Raw genomic sequence first — 19,288 nt, 5'->3', positions numbered from 1 at the left:
TACAGGGTGCTGCTGTAAATTAACAACATGGATCATTGGAGGTAGGGGAGGTACTTACTGGAACTAGAAGGTGGTTTGGTTCAGAAGTACCAAGATACTGTACCTTGCCTTGAGCATCGTGGAAGGTTTGACTTCTGAGTCGGTTCATATCTAAGATGTTAGAACATCCCAAAACTGCAGATCCATGGGCCGTACGTCTATTGGGGAAGTCATGCTTGACTGACTACAGGAAGAGCTATGAGTGGTCCTGTGAGCTCGCAGACTGCTGCAGTATGAAGGAAGTGCTCCCCTCCAGTGTGTGATCTATTGATGACAGAAATTTGAGCACCCGTATTGATGAGGCAATGCAAATGCAGTTTACCATTGATGGTGACATCTAGCACTAGACTGGAAGTCCATATAAGCCACACCCTCTATAGCATGTCAGAGAGACTGGTGGCTTCTGACCAGCCCCTGTGGTGCTAATTGGACCTCTAGTAAGTTTGGGTAACGGAGGCTGAGGTTTCCAGGCTCCAGCTCATGGAATGGCAGGAGGGGCACTTGGGCTTTACCTCCAATGGGAGAATGTGTGGCACAATGTGGGGTGTTGGCAAGAGCCAGTAACACTGATCCTGGGACTCTGTGTATTGCTATTTTGGGAATGCCCAGGGCCAAACAGGCTTTCTCAAGGTGTTTGGGTCAGGTCCCTTTCACAGAGGCTTAGGGAGGTTTTTTTTAACTTACAGGGATGCAACAGGATTTGGTGGTAATTATAGCTGCATCTTTAGGGAGATGGGAAGATAACAGAACAGGCACAGCAGAAGCTACCTTTTGTAATGGCAGGGACTGTGTGGGGCTGTGTGCTGCACCTGTAAGGCCTATTGATATTAAATGTCCTATGAGTGGACCCTTTTTGACTAGTAGGCACCACTGCGTCTCAGTGGGATGACGACAGGTCTTCGCCACAGGGCCTACGTCTAAAGCATGGTTGATAAGCAACTTAGCTATGCTCAGTTCTAAATCTGTGGGATTGGCCAGGGTCCTCAGTCATCTCTGAACATCCTGATCTAGGATCCATCCAGAGAAACCTGATCTAGTGGAAGGTGTCCCTGCCCATGGCAGGGGGGTTGGAACTAGATGATGTTTAAGGTCCCTTCCAACCCAAATCATTCTGTGATTCATTCTATGATCTCGGGGCACTCTCTTTGAACATAAGCTGTTGATGCCCAAAAGACAGCATCTGTATTTTCTGATGGAATTAGGGTCAGATTCCAGACCCTAAAGTGAGGGTCTGAGCTTCTGATTCTGAAATTTGAATGGTATCCCCTCCTCATATTTGTAAGCCAGGCTAAGTAATCCACAATAACAGACTGTGATAGCAGTTGCTTGATTTGGCTAGGTGTCTGATTGTAAAAGGGCATGTGGAGATACTTGTGATGCCTCCGTTAGATTCATACTCGTTTTCAATAATTGATGGGATTCATAAGTCTTGTTGGGCTTCAAGAATTTGATGTATCATCGTTTGAATCCAAATCAAACCAAGTATTTCCTTCCATGTCGTCTTGGTCAATATATAAAGCTTTATGTATTTTTGTTGCAGAAATTCCCTTTTCTGTAGCTTCCAGCTGCAGGTCAAGTTTTTCTCGGGCAGGTGCTGCCACCAGGGGGACATCGAGGTGCTCTAATTTCTCCACGCAAGCCTGCATGCCTTTAACACAGACAGTGGCGAGTATCACAGATTCAGGCTGAGTATCCTGCTGGGCTTGAGCCCATTCTTTTTGTAGGGAGACAGCTGAAGCTTTGGCTGCAGTCAGTGGTGTTCAGTATTTCCAAGACAGTGCGCAAAGAGGAATAGACAGAGTAACCTCCCCTTCATGTTTTTGTCTTTCTGAATTTCTGTAATTAAAGTAGCCATGGAAAAGGGAACAGGTGCTTCCGTCTGCCAGAGAATCTGGTGTCTGTGGGCGCAGCAGAACAACAAATTAGGGCACTCAGTACAAGGTTGGGGCAGGTAATGATGTTGTGTACTATGTCCCACTTCTGACACTAGAGATGGCCCAGCCAAGTTACATGTTCAGGATATGGTAACAGACACCAGACCAATAGCTTTAGGGATAAACAGTTTATCTGAGAATAATGGTGCAGTAACAGATAAAAATCAGTAGTATCATTGTCTGGGTCAAGATGACAGTAAATCCAGTAATTCACTAATACTGGGCTAAACTTAATGTCGGGGTGCACAATGACCTACATAACTGTGGTTATCAGGCAGGCTGACAGGAAGTGGGGCATGGCTTCTTTGGATGGGCAACTTGGACCAGCTGATGGGCATGGGTGGTCCAGAATTCCCTCATCAGACCATCCTCTTTTGTGGTTGAGTTGTGGAAGTGCTCTCTGGACTTGTTAACCAGTCGTCACATCCCACCTCTGCTCTCTCTCTGTGCTGCTTTTCCTTTGTGTGAATGGTGCTTGAATGCTATGGTACATGATCACCAAATGGAGCTATAGCCAGATGGAGAAATATCATATAAGGCACTACTAGTCCCACACAATTCTGTTGCTGCTCCAGAATTCTAAATGAAATGCATGAAGATCTTTGCAATGACATTTCTGCTTTCTTTGGAGAGGAAGAGTTAAGATATGGGTGGGGAGAGGGGAGAATAGGAGACTTGCTAGCACAACAAAGATGATGCATTCCCAAATTAATTTGCAAACCCATGCATTTCAAGAATTGATACCTTTACTGTCAAGATTATAACTGATTGAGCACATTTTTCACTTCAGTGTTAATACTTTATTTTACTTGGATAAACTTAATGAAGTGTGATGACTAGAGGTTTAAAATACTTAAAACTATTAAAATACTATGTTTGGATAACTGTCTGTTATAAGATCATTTTTATTATAGTTTGAATACAATGGGATTGTTTTCATACCTACAGGAGGAAAAAGTACGCAATTCATCTGTTGTTTAACTGCTTGGCATATTTTCCTTCCCTCCCCCTGCTCCCCAGAGAAAAAGTTTCAGTTGTGCATTTCAAAAGTAGCTCAAAATGCTCATGATGATCAGCTAACTTTGAGGAGAAGGACAGTGTATTATTAACTGGGAGAAAATGGGAGACTGGCTATTTTGTGAATCTTGTCTCTTACACCATGTCAGTTTGCAAAAGAAAAAAGTTTTACTTCATTTGTCTGCACCCACTCTAGAGTTCTTTTGTACTTCCTTTCTTTGTTAGCAGTTTTTCCTTTTGGACTGGTCACCACTAAAGCAAGGGAAGGGAGCTCACTTTGAAAGGGAAAGTGTGAAACAACTGTAACAGTTTAAAAAAAAAAAAGTCTTTATGACCTACTATTACTACATTTATTTTATTTCAGTGACCATGTATTAGCAAGATGTTTTGAAAGATAATTTGCTTCTGCCAAAAGACAGCCATTTGAAGTTCCCTTTCTGTGAGAAGCTCAACTCTTTCTAACTTGAAAAATATACATTCCATTTTTGGCCTTTGTAGGGGATGACAAGTCTTCCAGATTATGTCGCATTTAAGTCTTTCCCTGGAATGCCACTTCAACATATCTTCAGTGCAGCTGGTGATGATTTACTCAACCTTCTGCAAGGCTTATTCACATTTAATCCTTGCACTAGGGTAACGGCTACTCAGGTATAGTACACTTGCATTATGTCCTAATGTTCATTAACCTACTGTTTAATATCAGACAAATGTGCTTCGAAGCCAGTAAGCCAGATTTGAAATGAAATATATATAGCTCTGTTTATGAAATACTAGGAACAAATTTCCAGTGTTTTATAGAAAGAACTCAAAGGCATGAATAATGCTGACTGATTGTCTCCATTCCCAATGTGGAGCAAAGGCAGACAACTAAAGGGTGTATGAGTCATGGCCTTCAGACAGTCATTGTATGACATTCAAAATTCAGTCACCTAAAGCCTGAAACTTAAGTCTTAGCATTTCTTATTCCCTGGGTTTGAAAGGTTTTCACCTTTAACTTGATCCAGTCTCTTCTTCAATTTCACTTAAACTTTTTTCATTCGTAACAAAGTTCTGTCGTGATTTAAACCAGCATTCTGATCTGAATATCCTTTTCCATTATACTTGGGTGAAACTGATCTCAATTTCACTACTCCTTAATGGGGAGAAATGAAGGACTTTGAATGAAAATATTGCAGAATGTTCTAGTTCAGAATATTGATTTCTGCTGTGAGGAAAATATAGCAGTTGGCAATTTCAAAACTGTATTTCTGTGACCTCACACTCTTGGGGAAGCATGCAAGAAACAGAGCTGTCCCCTTAAGGCCAGGACTCCCTCATTGCTTGTTACACAAGGCAGATCCCAATCCAGGGGATTAGTGTATGTGTTACGTATTTTTTCACTAGAAGACTTTTCCAGAGCACATCAGGTTTTTTGGTCACCATCTTTTAAGAACTTTCAATATATTTTTCCAAATAATTAGTTTTGCTATGCCTGGGACATGTCTGTACTACTTCATAAGTATGAAGTCATTTTGTAGGTCATATTGTAGGATGGTGACTTGAATATTGAATATATATGATTTTTCTAGTCTAGCATTTTTATTGATAATGCCACAGTTTAAGGCAGGAAAGAATTTGCACTTACTGTATTGGCTTGTTTTATAGCTGGCATTGAATACCATGTAACTGATATTAGCAAGAGTGATGATTACCTAAGAGACAGCTTAGCCTCTTTCCCTTAACCACAGTTTACGGAAGCTGTGGAATTCCTAAAATTTAAAATAGGATATGTAATTCCACCAAATGAAATTAACTCTGCACACTTGTGTCTGTCTTCTGCTCTAATTCAAACTACACTTTTCTCACAGTTTACAGTGTAGAAACAGCACATTTATAGAAATTTTGGGGAAAGACCTATCTTAAAAGCTAGCAAAACAGCTGGTGTCCAGGTCCTAGATTTGATCAAGATATATTTTTTTAATCTTTCTTTATTCCTACTTTTTTCTTTATCCTCTTGTCTCATCTGTCTGTTCAGATTTTAAGTTCTTCAGAGTTAGAAGCTTCCTGTTTGTACAAGACCACCTTCAATGTAGTCGAGTTTTGTTAGGATGTCTGAGTACTGGTTAAAAATAACAGTACACAATTATCTCTTGGCTTACAAATCAAAGTGCTGTGGGTAGTCATTGAGAACACAAAATCTTTATTTGCCCCAAGGCCACCTTCTAATATAAAAGCATCCAATTAGTTTTGAAGTCCCCATTGCATGTGCTTTATTTCATTATAACTTCTTCATAGATGGTGTTCTGACACTTTATACTAATTACTTGGTTATTTTTCTTCCATTATCATTAAGGCATTGAAACAGAAGTATTTCAGTAACCGACCAGGACCCACTCCAGGAAGTCAGCTGCCAAGACCTAACTGTCCTGCAGAAGCTGTAAAGGAGCAACAAAATGCACTTTTACATTTAAAAAAGAGAAGAACAGAAGGAATAGATCAAGGTAACCTCTTAATGTTTCACCTGTTTTAAAATAGCAGCTACATGCTCAGAGAGAATGTGATACTTCCAGTGTTTCAGAACAAAAACTCTGAATGGACTACATCCCTGAGTACCAGCACCAGCTGAAGCCCTTTAATGATTTATGTTTTAGGATAAATGCTTTAGAGTGAGAATGACTTAGTTCTGTGTTCTAACAGAATTGGTACAAAAAGTCTCTTTTATGATGCTTAGGAATCTATTCATTAGAAGCAGTATCTAATTCCATTAATTTCTGTAATGGAGTGTGGTACTACCCAGTAAATTATAGGTTATTATGATGCCCTTTATTTTTTGTCTGAGACATCTTACTGAGGTGGAAATCACTTAACTTTACATCACTGAAACCAAAAAAGCTTTGGGGTGAGAGAGAGAGAGAGAGAGAAACATAGCGTGTTATTCTTTCAAATTTCAGACTGGGAGTGTAAATCAGGTTCAGAAGGGACATTTCTTCTCACTGTCTTGTAGACCAAGCAAGTTAACTGTTAAGACCACTCTGGGTAAGGAACATTAAGCACATTTCTGTGACCCTTTTAAAAGACAAGCCTATTCCCTAACATTTACTTCTATATGGAGCCTCCAGTCTTCCCCAAACAGTAGCATGTACTTTGTATCTTCATGGCAAGAAAAGCTTGAGGACTCTGTATCTGACACTAAATGACCCAGACCTTCTAGTAGAGAGGCAAATGTTGGTTCTTAAACTTGGAGTTGTCTTCTTAACAGCTTGAATATGCTAGATAGCAGCTGTCAGGTTAGCATCAGCTTTTTGTTATTGTCAGTATGAGACTGTTTTGATACAAGAGTGGTATCTTTTTGGGATGGAGATGCTTCTATGAAAGTGCATTTCCTCTTGAATTCAGAGAGGCAGCTATGTTATTAGAGTTGAACTTACTTTTTGTGCACTTTGACTTCTTGTTTCTTAGTCTGTGTCAAATTAGAAGTATGATGCATTAGTTCACTAGATTAAGATTCTAATCTCAAAGAAAAATTTAATCAGTTGACTATTTGCATGCTCTTTGCTGACCCCAGTACCATGGGTCAACTAGCACATGGGAGCTTGTCAAGTTACTATAGCTTAAGTAATTAATTTAAGCTTTTTAGCTCCTTTTGCAAGGACCATGTGATTAGTGTTTTGGAGTACATACCCTAAAATATGCCTTTTAACTAAACGATAAGAAAGAGAAAGAAATGCTTCCTTGAGTTCTGTAACTTAACCATTTGAAGTCTTGCATTCAACAATGAGCAGAGTTTCCAGAGCTGTATTAAGCTAGAACACTAATTGCTTTAACATCTTTCTGAAAGTCTTATCTTCAGCAAGAGGAAATCAGACTTGTGTGTTAAATGCCAGGAGTTTTGAGATTGGCTATAACTAAGGCATTTAGGAAGTCAGCATTACTTTTTAAGACATTTGAGTTCAGTATAAAAAGCAGTATCATTTCCACTAAGTGGAAGTGGAAACATAATGGATTTTCTGATGTGGATTTTCTATTATGTTCTGTTACTGTCTTAGCTGGGCTGACAGAACCAGAGGGTCTCAAAGGTAGATCCTCCAGTGCCAGCAAACATTAAAGAGACCCAATGTTAGAGCTAGCAAATCTGCTACCCTGGATTTCATTTTACATGCTTACATGGCGTTATCTAAAGTTAAAATCTGAATGTCAGTTTGGAAGAAAAATCCTACAGTCTTTGTCTAAATAAAATTTCAAGTATAGCATGTTTTTAATGCTATTGAGGGTGTAAACGTGCAAAAGTAATTTCAAAGAGAAATAACTTGCATCCCCTGAAGTTCTTAGGCTGGCCTGTGCTTGCATCTTGCACAGTACATTCTCTTTCCCTTAGCCCTGTTGAGGTAGCACTCTGAACTTAGAAGAATGGACTGAGTGATTACTGATGTAATCATATCCCTCTTATAATCCCTTTTATAAAATGTTGGCAACAGGGGCTGGCTGCCAGGAGAAAGAATTTATGCTGTCTCCGTAAGTCCTGCTTTTCCATGAGAACAAACCCCTGTAGCATGTGGGGCATGTTCACCAAACTTAAATGTGCAGCAGGTGTACTTCTCAAACCTAGCCTTTTTATTGTCACAGGAAAATCATCACTAGATGGATGACTGCCTGTGAGAAGTATTGAGCATGCATCATTTCTAGCTGTTGCTACCACTTATTTCTGATCAGTGAAGTATGTGGAGACACTGATGCTATGATGACATCATTATGCATCTTTACTCTGGCAAACACTTAGTCAAAAGCAGCGCTTCTTCCCCAGGACACCAATTTCTGGTCTTATTAATCTGCATTTCTATGGAGCCATAGGTTTGCAAAACAGTATAAAAGGTACCGCACTAAACTTTTTCCTGAGTTAATGCAGTGTAAGGAATCTATCTAACTTCAGAACTATTCTACACTGGTTTGGGGAAAAAAATCATTCTGTTCATATCTAAGGTTAATAATTTGTATTCTTTGGGCATTCATTTAAAGTTCATAGGTATGATTCAATGTCAGTGTATTTTAGAGGAGACTTCTGCCTGTACGGCAGGCAAAAACAGTTGGATCCCTTCATAGTAAGCTTCATATCCATACCAGAAGGCAGCTATAGTTTGTTCTACCTAAATTATAAATAAGTAGCATATGAAGAAATGAGAGAACAAGATCTGGAATAGAATCAGAAGAGTACTGCTGCCCCCGTCATCTCTACAGCTGATGCTAAACAAATACATGGTTAAAGAATGAGGCAGAGACTGAAGGGGCTATTACTTCCTGCAGATGGCTTATTGCTGGCTAGTGACAGCATGTTAGAAAAATCATTACAAGTGTATGTGTGGTGGGGCAGGGTTAAGCCTTAGAATAGTTTGTCTTTCTTAGGTTTAAAAGTAGAATTAACTGGCTAGCTTTTTATACAAATAAAGAGAAATACTTACATGTATCCCAAATGCAATTAACACTTAATTACAGAATTTGGGACTCATTTGGAGTACACATACTGATTCAAGTGAGCTTTGCTTCTAGCAGTATTCCATAGATTCATTGGAAAAAATCATTATGTATTGCTGCTGCAGCAAACAGCATTAAGCAGCTCAGAGTAGATGTATCTCAAGAACAGTATCAAATGAATACTAAAGCCTTGAGGAGGGGGCTGGACCCCTTTACTTTGGTAACAATGTGATTTACACTTTTCAGGATTACCAAAAAAGTTGATTTTTTGATTGCTGTGGATGGTGGATGAAAAAGTGAAAATGGCCTGAGTCCCAACCATTGAAAAAACGCTGTAATAGTCACTGGATGGTTATTTTGTAATATTGTCATATGTAAAATGTGAATTTAATATTTCCTTGCTGAAACAGAGGTTTCATTAACCCTACTCCTTTGAATAAAAGCATTTTTGAGCAAAACAAGAAGATTCCTTTCTCTGGTTTGCTGTCTTGTTACTTTGACTCATGCTTTGAGGTAGTAACTGTCAAAACTGCTTGCTGGCTACAGCTTTACACAGACTAATTTTGCAGAATCTTTATGCTGAATCACGTGCTATCCTGCACAGATGTACACCCTAAGGAGGAAAAATACAAATAACACCCTTCTCACCTGGAGCTTAGATGTACATATGATTGTCTGCCAGCCCTATAATAAATGTTGGAAAAAATGTTTCAATATGAGGGAAGGGCAGGATGCTTTTTTATTCCAGTTAATATGCCAATGTATTAACAAATGAGTTTGCATGTGCTTTCTCAGCAGTCATGCATTAAGACTTTCTACTGTGTTGAAAACAATATGATGCACAGATTGAATGTGAAGTGTTGGGGTGTTTTTGCAGACTCCAGTCTTCCAGGAGACATTATCTGAGAGCATATAAATACTGTTTCCTTCACAGCCTCAAGATTGCTTTAAGAGATGGAGGGAGGTCCAGCTGGGAAAACTATACCAGCCCTCTTGTCAACCTGTGGCTGTTGAACAATTCATAATGCAGATACTGGGCTAAGCTCTGTTGTGTGATTTCCAGCATGGCTGTGTTGCAAAGTGGCTGCTGGGTAACCAAGCTTCTGCAGTGGAGAGAAACAAGCCAGTAGGTGCTATTGATGCAGCTTAACCGCATGCCCACCCCTGTTGTGCAGTGGATCTTGGGGATACCTGGTGAGCCATTGTCATTTTCCCACCTGTGAGCTGCCTTCAGCTTTTTGTTTTCTAGTGTATGTAGCAAGTGTATTAATAGAAGACTTTGAGGCTTGTAGAGGAAGAGCAACCGTCTTCTTGCTCCTGTGTTATTTCATTTTACTCCTACCTTGAGCCAATGTGAAATATGCTGCCCTTGTAAGACAGAACAGTTACTAATCTCCCAATACCCTACTGTGTTCTGTATTGGTTATTGGCAGTTGAAAATTAAAATTAAATTTCCTACTAATATCTAATAGACAGTGTAGAGAAAATGTTTATCAAATAACATTAGTTACAGCAGTTTTTACTGTCTGTGTAATCAAACATCATCCTCCTCAATGCAGCCTGGGGGATTAAGAGAACTGCAGTCGTATTTCTCACAGGCATATGTACAAAAATATGTTAATCTGAACAGGGAACAGAGTTAGGAGTACTGTAAACTTTTTTGGATTTAATTTACCTAGGGCAGCATTCTGACTGGACTTCAAAGCCTGAAAACCTTCAGCCCCTAAAACAGATACTGCATTTTTCAGTGACTATCCTAACTATTGGGTATAACAAATGGAGTTTGCATGGCAGTGACAATTTTAAGTATTCTGTCAGCTCTGCTTTGAGAGTAACACTATTCCCTTATCAAATGCTGCATGTGTCTAGATGATACCCTTCCCTGAAGGAAACCTTTTCTAGTAGACCAAGTAGCAATCCTCTAAGCTTCTATTGTCAAAAGTTGTAGAGTAGGTACTGATTTAGATGGGCAGTCAGTGTTTGAATGTAGAGAGCATGGTTACTGTGCTCTTAAATAGTGGGGTTGAAGAGAGAGGATATTTTGTGACCAAAGGTATTGTCTTGTATGCTTGGAGTCGTGTGTTTACCACAGCAGATGCTCAAAAATAGGAATGCTTCTATATAATGTAAGTTTAGGAGCTGTTCCCTTCCAGCTCCGACACCGCAATTCATTTAGCGTACTGTGCACTGCATGTATGGTTGGGGCCTGTTCTGTACTGTGAGTGTATATAGTAAGTCTTGTTTCAGCTGAGTTCATGAATGAGGCCACCTGTGTCAGGGACTAAAATTGCCTTGCTCTTAATGGTGGTGGTGTGCATAGCTAAAGTGCATGTACATCACAGAGTAAGATAAGATTAGAAAAAGGATCATCATGTTTTTTTTCTTAATCTGAGGCTTTTGGATAGTTTAACTTCTGTGACTTAGGTCAGAAGTCTGGAAAGAATATTTGAGACTCTGGGAAAATATAATCTGGGTAAATTAATATGCAATCATATGCTATTAATCATCTAAATACTGTTTAATTTGTGACTTGGTTACCTTGTAAGCTTTATATCATGCTAATCATGCTTCAGCTTTGACAATCCATCTTTTATCACACCAACTCATTGAATATACAGCTGCTGCAATCTACTTGGTTTCTGTTCAGAACCACAACAGTCAAGGATGGTTTGTCTTGAGCCTGCAATGTGCATGCTTGCACAAAGGTCCAAGTTGTACACTTGTGCAAACTGGAATGTAACCTAAATGCCTTCTCTCCTGGGTTGAGACAGTCCTTCCCTTACCACCTTTTTATCATGAGTTACTGCTGTTTCTTCCTGAAAGGTTAGTACTTCTCTTTGCAAACTTGATGGCTCTTACCTTGAGATTTAATGGAATTTGAGTAAACTTCTATGCATTGTACTGAAATTGTTTATATAATTGAATTAAAACTTTGTTTTCTTCCTTCCACTTTGTTGACACAATAAATGTAGCAAAACTCATTGTATGAGCACACAATACAGAAGGGGAAGGTGCTCTGTTTTAAACACAACTGATTTCATTTTCTCACAGATACCAGGATTACTTGTGGTGGCATGGAGAACAAGGACTGCTAGCTATCACGTCCTCATCTTGTCCCCCTGGTTCTCGATTGGTGCCAACGCTGTGTGATCCCTGCAGCCTTTTTGTTTTGACAAAGAAGGCTCAGAGCCAGATTGAGTTGTAACAGAGTTGTTGCTTTGCATTTATGGTATGCTCTTGTTCATGGCGTGGCCTTGATGCTGTCAGCACTCCAGGCAGCACTGCCAGTCCTTTACTTTTACCTGTGTTCATTCTTGGCTTTTGTGCCTGTTCTTGTTCTCTTGACTTACTGCATGTATACTGCTCAGTTAACACCTACTCAGCCATTTCTTCTGGTGCACAAATGTTTATGCTCCGTGTGCTCCAATGTAATGATTCATTTACAGAGCAGGTTTCACCTGTGACCTTTTAATACTTATTTGCCTCTCTGAGAAAAGGGAGGAATTGTTAAAAAAAAAAGGCTATAGTTAGGCCTGCTTTTCTTTTGAATCCCTCTGTTCCCCCTTGCATTTCATACTCAGCTACGTAAACTTTGTCTCTGAGGTAAGGTATTCTCTCCATCAGGCTGTAATAAAATCACAGGGTAAAACAGGGATAGGTCTGGATGTAATTTGTTGGGCTGAGATAGAGAAACTTCTTGGAGAGCTATACTGAGTGCTTTGAACGCTTTTGGCAGGCTGTGTTTTGACATACACCTTGCTGATATTCAGTAGTGTGAGAGGCTGGGGAAAAGACATGCATGGCTGCAGTCTCTTTTTGGCTCCAAAATACAGCACTGCCTAGGAAAACCTTCTGTTGATTCTAACCTTCCCGAAGACCTGCTGGGAATTAGCTTTGTTCCTCTTGTAGCCCACCACCACTACCAACAAGGGTCCAGAAGCAGCTCTGTTCTTGCTAGCTTGAGAACTCTGCTTGGCCACACTTTGTCATATAATGCCAACTTCTCACTTTCAAGCTTCCCCAGATACAGCAGGAATAAAATCTCAGCTTTGATGCTATTGAACTAGCTTTGTGTCATCTCTGTGGTCAATTCTAGTTTGTTTTGTTTTGTTTTCTTCTATTTGTGAGCACTTACTCAGAAAATGTCTATTTATTTCCTTTTAGAAATGCTTTCAAATAAAAGGACAGGGGGTTGGGTGGGGAGGGGTCTGTCTCTTCCTTCCAAAGAATTAAATCCACAGGCAGGCAGGTCCTGCACAAGGATTTTCTGAGAAGCTTGCTGTGTGGTCAGTACAGAGGCCATCAGGGTTGTGACTGTTTCCTTTAGTGCTGTTGGCTCAAATTGTGCCCAGAAACCTTCACACTAACAGCATTCATTGCTGTGATAAGAAGAGAATAGTATGCAGAGAAGGGAGGAGGAGAGGGGGAATTTCACACTTAATTAGAAAGCATTAGTGCAATGTGGTTTATTGCCTACTACGAGATATTTGTGCAGCTTCAGCAGGGACACTGACAGTTACACAAAGCTGACTTTGACAACAGGTTGTGAGCTATGTGCTTTGGTTTTGGGAAACCTCCAGTTTGGGCCAGGCTGGTAGGCAGGTACCCTCAAAGAATACTTATGCTGTCCTGCATGGATTTGCCATCTGTCAATGAATCTGTCTGTCTCTTTTATTTTTTTTCTTTTAAGGGAAGAAGTTCACTGACAAAGAAAATTAACAAGTAATTAACAAAGTATTGCAATCTGACAATTCTGAAAAGTCTGCTACTGGATTGACAAATGTAAAACTGTCTTTTTCTTGCTACTTGAAATTTACCCATATGTTCAGGAGCTTCCTCTGGTTTTCTCACATCAGCATCCTGAGGAAGTCAACAGTGCAGAAAGACAGTGCCACCGTGTTTTCTATCTTTATATATGATGGTGGAAACCTATTTTAATCTATCAGACTTAATTGCAGTTAAAATGCTGATTTACAGTCGGATCAGTTTTTCCTGCCACTAGAGGGAGTGTCTGACAGAGAAATAAGGCAGATGGTCAGATGTGGTAACAACTGTGTGACCTTAACCTAACCCTTGTCTCTCTGATAATCATCCCTCTGCCAGCTTGGAGGTCCTTGTAAGGATGGAGAACTGCATGCAGCTTGAGCCTGCTTAACTTCATATTCTTGTAGAACTTCTTTAATAAGACCTTTTATATTGACCTTATCTAGTAACTCGGGGGCATGCAGGCTTCCTTTATTTCACGTGTCACTCACTAACTCCAGTAAGACTTAGTGCCTCAAGCCAGCATCAGGCTCCCTGCTGCTGGCTGGTTACCTGAGTGTCAGAAATGTGTAAGTGTGCTGGGAAACGCTGCTGTCTCGTTTTCTCCTAGCACAATGTTTCCTTAGTGTCGTCTGACTTGAATGTCTGCGTCAGTTATTTGTAAGGTAAAGGTATTAGCTGTGATTAAGAAACCTAAGACATCATATAATAAAATACTGATTTAGGAATGAAAAGCTATACTGCATACAGTTGCTGAGAGGTTAGAAAGAATGACACTTATAACTGGCATTACATGGTATTGTGCTAAAAAGGGTCAACAAAGAGCGTGCAAATGCAGCACCTGGAGAGTTCAGCACAAAGTTGTGTAATATTACTTCTCTGTACTTTTGTTACAAAAATTAACCTACTCAGAAAGGTTTAGTTGGTGCATTTCCTTAATAGACAATGCAGATCTTAATCCACTTTGAATTAACATTGGCATGAAAAAACAACTAAGCAACCAGTTTGTTAAACTATCATTCTCAAAATAAAAGTGTGGTTTTTTTAAGCAAATTTGCCTGGAATTACCAGCCTTGTGGGTTTTTTAATACTAAAATCTTCAAATGCTATGAAATGCTCTCTTTCAAGTCCAACGAGTGAAACACTTCATTTGATCAGGATCTAACCAAATTTGACTAAAGTGCATGGATTTTTTTTTTCTTTTGCTTGTTTTTTTTTTTTTTTATTACTATTACCATCTAGAAAAGATTAGTGTGAATTACAGAACACTAATAAAGATATAGTGGAAGATACCACCACTTAGCATTATGACCAACCTGATATTCTGGAAGGGCCAGTTACATGTGTGTGTCTGGCTGTCGTGGTTTAACCGACACTGGCCCCACATGCACTGACAGTCTCTGTCATTAGGCCCATCTCAGAGATTTATATTTGCAGGTTGCTCTTTCCTTGCTCTGGCAGATCATTCAGTGTTCTCTTTGCTATTACAGTTGCTCTGTGTGCCTCCCTGCACCTCCACACACAATCTCGAAGGTGATCATCCAATTATAGCACTAACAAATACTATAGTATATGTCTGTTACTAGATCCCAAGCCAAATGATGCTTTTTTTGAAAGCTGGTACTGGGAGATGTAGTTCCTGCCCTAGAGAGGCTGACAACAGCTTGAAAGCTTATAGCCTAAAAGCTCAAACATCAAAAGATGACACAAGTTATTTTTTTTCTGTCATTGGATTCTTTGCAGCCATTATTGTAATGCACTTATTTACTTGTTTTTAAGCAGAGTGGCAACTGGAGAGTCAAATAAGTAAGGTGTAGTGGCCAAGAACTCCAAGCTAAAGGAGTAACGGGCGACCTGGTGGTGCTCTTGGCAAATATTGGCATGGGCCATACCCTGCCCTTGAGCTTCCTGCACCAAGCCAAGCTTAAAACATCTCTGAGATGCTTCAACTGCTAATGGTACACTTCTGTGTCTAAGTGGGCTATTCCCACTTGCTTTTTGTCAGGTCTACAGCTGGGCTATACTGTGCTGTGGCAGCTGGTCCTGGCATGATTCCTAGATACACTGGCTTTTGGAAGATATCCAAAGGTTTTAGAAGCCCTTGACTACCTAAGAAGATCTGGGGAATAATCCAGGTGCTGGTGCATACTTGGTAAAAAAACTGAGGAAGTAATGAGTTTATTATGGCCTGCAGCCACCTAGACTGTGAGATGGGGATGGTCTTGCAGTCACACACAAGTAAAACTCCTAGGTGGTAAATAAATGTTACTGTCTGATCACACCTTTGCATGGTGCTCCCCTTTACTGGAATACCTTTTCCACAGGAAACTATGCCAATGAACATCACAGCAGTTAGGTCATTAGCTGTGTAAGAGGTTCAGTTTGGATCTGAGTGGTGGTTTCCAGAAGACGTGCATGCATGCGCACAGACATTTCCTCTCCTTCCCCATAACCACAGTTTTGACTGGTGTCTAATTGCTAGGCTCAAGCAAAATACACATTTACCTAAAAAGCAATGTCACATCTTTTGTATTTTAACAAGCATATAAAGTCTAAATTTAGACTATAAAAATGAACTAATTTTATATAAGTGGCCACCATGATGTGTAACAATCTGGTTTTGTTTCTTTCTGATTGCATTTACATTTGGAAAGATTTTCTGTATTTCATTTCGCCTGATAAACAGCCAAGTGTTAGATTTCTCCTTCTCATTGAATGCAGACTTTTTGTGCTCTTCTCTTTGCCAGCTGGCACAAACTAAAATCCTTTAATTACTGAAAAATCTTGAAATTACAAAACATTGAAAGCATCATTCCAAGTTGCAGCTTCATTTCAGAAAGTGTGAACAAAACGACACAATTCCTAATATTCTTACTCTAAATACACCGAGCTGGTTCATACTACACAAGTACTGAGGAAGTAGAGAGTCCTTGTGCATTCCTGGTAAGTTACGATTTCTCTGTACTATGCCACAAAGCTTTCTGCTTCACCACTAACTTTTTTTTTTTTGAGTTCTCTATAGGGGTAGTAATACTGCATTCTTCTCACAGTGAAGGGGGACAGTGAAAACCTCTGCTTCTGTTACAATAATCCATGTAGAAACAAGTTGGGAATGAGTAAAGTGAATGCGAAGGGAGGTGCAACATCTGCAAGTGAGACTGCTGTTGGGATCCAAGGGTAATGCCTTTCCTGGTGACTCGAGCAAAACTGATGTGCCACAGGTCACTGGTGTGTATGAAACAGGGCTGGATACCTTGCAGGCAGAGTTTTATAGGCTGCCTGAAGGTAAGTGGATCAAAGTGACCTGCTTCTGGGGCTTCAGGTTCTGCTACTCTGCTCTGCTTGCATACACGCTGACTGAGGCAGGTGGCTTGCTCCCAGGGTGCAACTGGCTTCTTACCAGGATTTTTTCTGGGGAGTGCCATGTGGTTAACAACTTCTAACCAACTGCTTACTTCATTCCTTGCTCCCCAGCACCTGAACCGAGCCCAGAGTTTTAACTCCATTCCTGGGTACTCCTTCACTGTGTTTCTTACCACGGGGCCAGTTCTTGCCCCCGTTCTGCCTGACTCATTAAATCTCTGTAAATCTATGTTCATAAAATTCCTTACACAAAGCCAGGCCAAAGCATCTTGCCTTTCTCTACTAATGCTATGGATTCCCTGTCAGTTGAAAGCCTAAGTCAGAATTAGCATCTCTTCAAAGAGGCAGTCTTTACCCTGCCAAAAGGAACAGTTCAAGGCAGGAATTACTGGTTGAAGATTTCTGGCCAGTAAATCAGATTAGGGGAACACAACAGCCTTTTCTGATTTCAGAATATGTATTTGATGGGTAAACCTTATTCTAAATGCATGGATAGTTTCAGAGTGACAGTTCTTTTCATGCAGTAACATCTGCTCATTGCTTTGCTATTAGCCTGCTTAATGCTTGCCAGCAACACAGCAGGAAAGTTCAAGCATTTCTGGTGACGAATTTTTCACTTAAAAAGCCCAGGGCTTTGGGGTGCTCTAACTGATTGGAAAGTCCGTTACAGAACTCTGCTGTTTCCTTCAGTGCAGAGGCTGGATTTGTGTCAGTGGTAATGGTGCGGCATTAACAGACCTGCATGGAGCAGTGAATTAACGGTGTTCCTCACCCAGTGAATGCTTTGAATGCTTGTTCCTATCGCAGACGTGCTGATGGTGTACTCTTCCACCATACCCTTATGTCACCTTCAGCAGTCTCTCTTTGCAAGACAGTTTCATTTTTAAATTAAACCTCAGATTCTCCTTCAAGTTTTGAGTTGATTTTGCAGATGTGGAAATTAAGCAAAGCCTGACCAGTCAGCTTCTCATGATTGTATAAGAAGTCTGGAACAGAAATAGAAGATGAACGCAGTTTTGCTGAGTTCTTACTATGCTGTGATGCTCACATTCCTGTGTCTTAACCACATGCTTCAAGAACCTGACTGTGTCTTGAAGTTAAAAACACCAGTGGTTTTCCATTGCCTGTTCACTGGCCACGCTGCTTTCCTGTCTGTTGTCCAATTCTTGATTCTTTCTCTTCAGCCCTGCCTCCGGGGAGAGGAGCTATAAATCAGAGAGGGTGTGCTGAGATGTCTACCCCTAGTCCTGACTTCAGGAGTCCTCACCTGAGGTTGGGGCTTTTGCTGCTCCTACACAACAGGAGCATCAGCCACACTGGTGCCTGAACTTGGTGGGGTCCTGTGGGATGCCTGCAGACTGGTGTCCTTTGCAGCTAAATAACTGTCTGCTTGACAGAATTAATCTTAAAACAGTGGTAAATACCCCATCTGTAACTGAGTATATGCAGATGTTAGACCACCATTAAAAATAAAGCATGTCTGTTTTTTATAAACTGTACTCTTATGGCAACTCTGGTCTCTTCGGTCCCCAGTATAACACCAAATTATGTAATGCCGATTCATCATATGATCCACTTCCTAAACCATTGACTTTCTGTTTGTTTGCACACAAGAAAGAGGAAGACAAAGGGCTTTTACGCAATACATCCTGCAATCCACGCTGATTTCCTTTTTGGTGGGTGCAGCTGCATTATCTACATGCACGTACCTGTATGCAGTTCAAAAGCTTTTAGTCACACTGAACTCCTAAAGCTAGGGCATTTTGAGACTAGAAATAAAGTTCCAAATAGTGATCTTAAGTATTACAGCACACTCAGGCACAGAGACAACAAAGCAGAGAAGGCAAGGGAGTCTTTTCAGGGAGACCCTCATTGCTGCTATCAGTGGCTTTGTCTGCAGTAGCAAATATCCCGTTAGAGGAAGCTGAGAAACGGTCAGCAACTGCCTGGCACTGCACTCGATTCCTAGCAACTGATGCTGGAGAAGTATTTTGGAAACACTGGGAAAGACCTCGGCTCCTGTTAGGAAAGCACAGCGCTACCGCTGTCCTTTGAACAAACACGACTCCTGCGTGAAGGTGCAGGCAGTGTAAGGGCCTGTGGGATGCGGCAAAGCAGTTTGAACCCAAGGTTCGTGCATCGCAGTGTTAAACTCACATTTAATGTCAGGTCTTTTAAGATCCCTATGTTTGTTCATCTTCTCCAGTCAGTTCGCTAAACTCCAGCTACTAAAAAGCAGGTGTTTTAGAGGGTGCACGAGCAGGTGAGTGATCCTGGCAGTGTCCTTGAGAGCAGGACAGCCTGCGGGGGCCAGTCCTGCACGGATTCAATCGGGACGGCAGAGCTGTAGGTGGCACCGCCGCTGCTCTTGGCTCGGGCGAGCGAAGCAAGAAAGTTCAGACATACTGCGCTGACTGCCGTGCGAGACAAGTGCGCGGGCGCCTTCAGCCGAGGCACGGCTCCCCCGGGGCCAGGCTGGGAGGGCGGGTGCTCTCCCCAGCGGCGGACGCGGGGCTGCCGGTCCGCAGGGTGTCCCCTCGCTCGGGGAAGGCACAGCCGCCGACGGGGCAGGCCGGCTGGCGAGGCCCGCCGCAGCGAGCAGCAGCCGCGGGCGGCCGGGCGGGCACCGCGGCGGCCCCGACGGGACGCTCGGGGCCGGGGAAACGGCGCGGCCGCCCTCCCCGCCGCCGCCGCGCCGGCTGCGCACAGCGGAAGCTAGGGCGGCG

At 41.4% G+C, this 19,288-nt stretch overlaps 1 protein-coding gene across 9 annotated transcripts in view; it reads left to right on the top strand.

The window, feature by feature from the left end:
* Window positions 1-18,061, top strand: part of CDK7 (cyclin dependent kinase 7) — a 34,709-nt gene extending 16,648 nt beyond the window's left edge. The window contains exons 10-14 of one of the 9 annotated variants that reach the window (XR_005931571.1): window positions 3,489-3,638; window positions 5,323-5,470; window positions 9,370-9,629; window positions 11,054-11,258; window positions 11,487-14,263. Coding sequence is in view for 3 of the 9 variants with exons in the window: in XM_030004421.2 (XP_029860281.1) it covers window positions 3,489-3,638; window positions 5,323-5,470; window positions 11,487-11,530 (342 nt within the window). In the remaining 6 variants the exon portion in view is untranslated. Of the gene's footprint in view, window positions 1-3,488; window positions 3,639-5,322; window positions 5,471-8,681; window positions 8,894-9,369; window positions 11,385-11,486; window positions 14,264-16,249 lie in introns of those variants that run through there. The other 8 variants (XR_005931572.1, XR_005931569.1, XR_003921926.2 and 5 more) reach the window with 8 other exon arrangements.
* Window positions 18,062-19,288: the final 1,227 nt, after the last annotated feature.

The sequence above is a fragment of the Aquila chrysaetos genome, chromosome Z (genome assembly GCF_900496995.4).
Source record: "Aquila chrysaetos chrysaetos chromosome Z, bAquChr1.4, whole genome shotgun sequence".
Taxonomy (NCBI): Eukaryota; Metazoa; Chordata; class Aves; order Accipitriformes; family Accipitridae; genus Aquila; species Aquila chrysaetos.
Note: the sequence above shows the minus strand (reverse complement) of the source record. Positions and strands in the feature narration are given on the sequence as shown.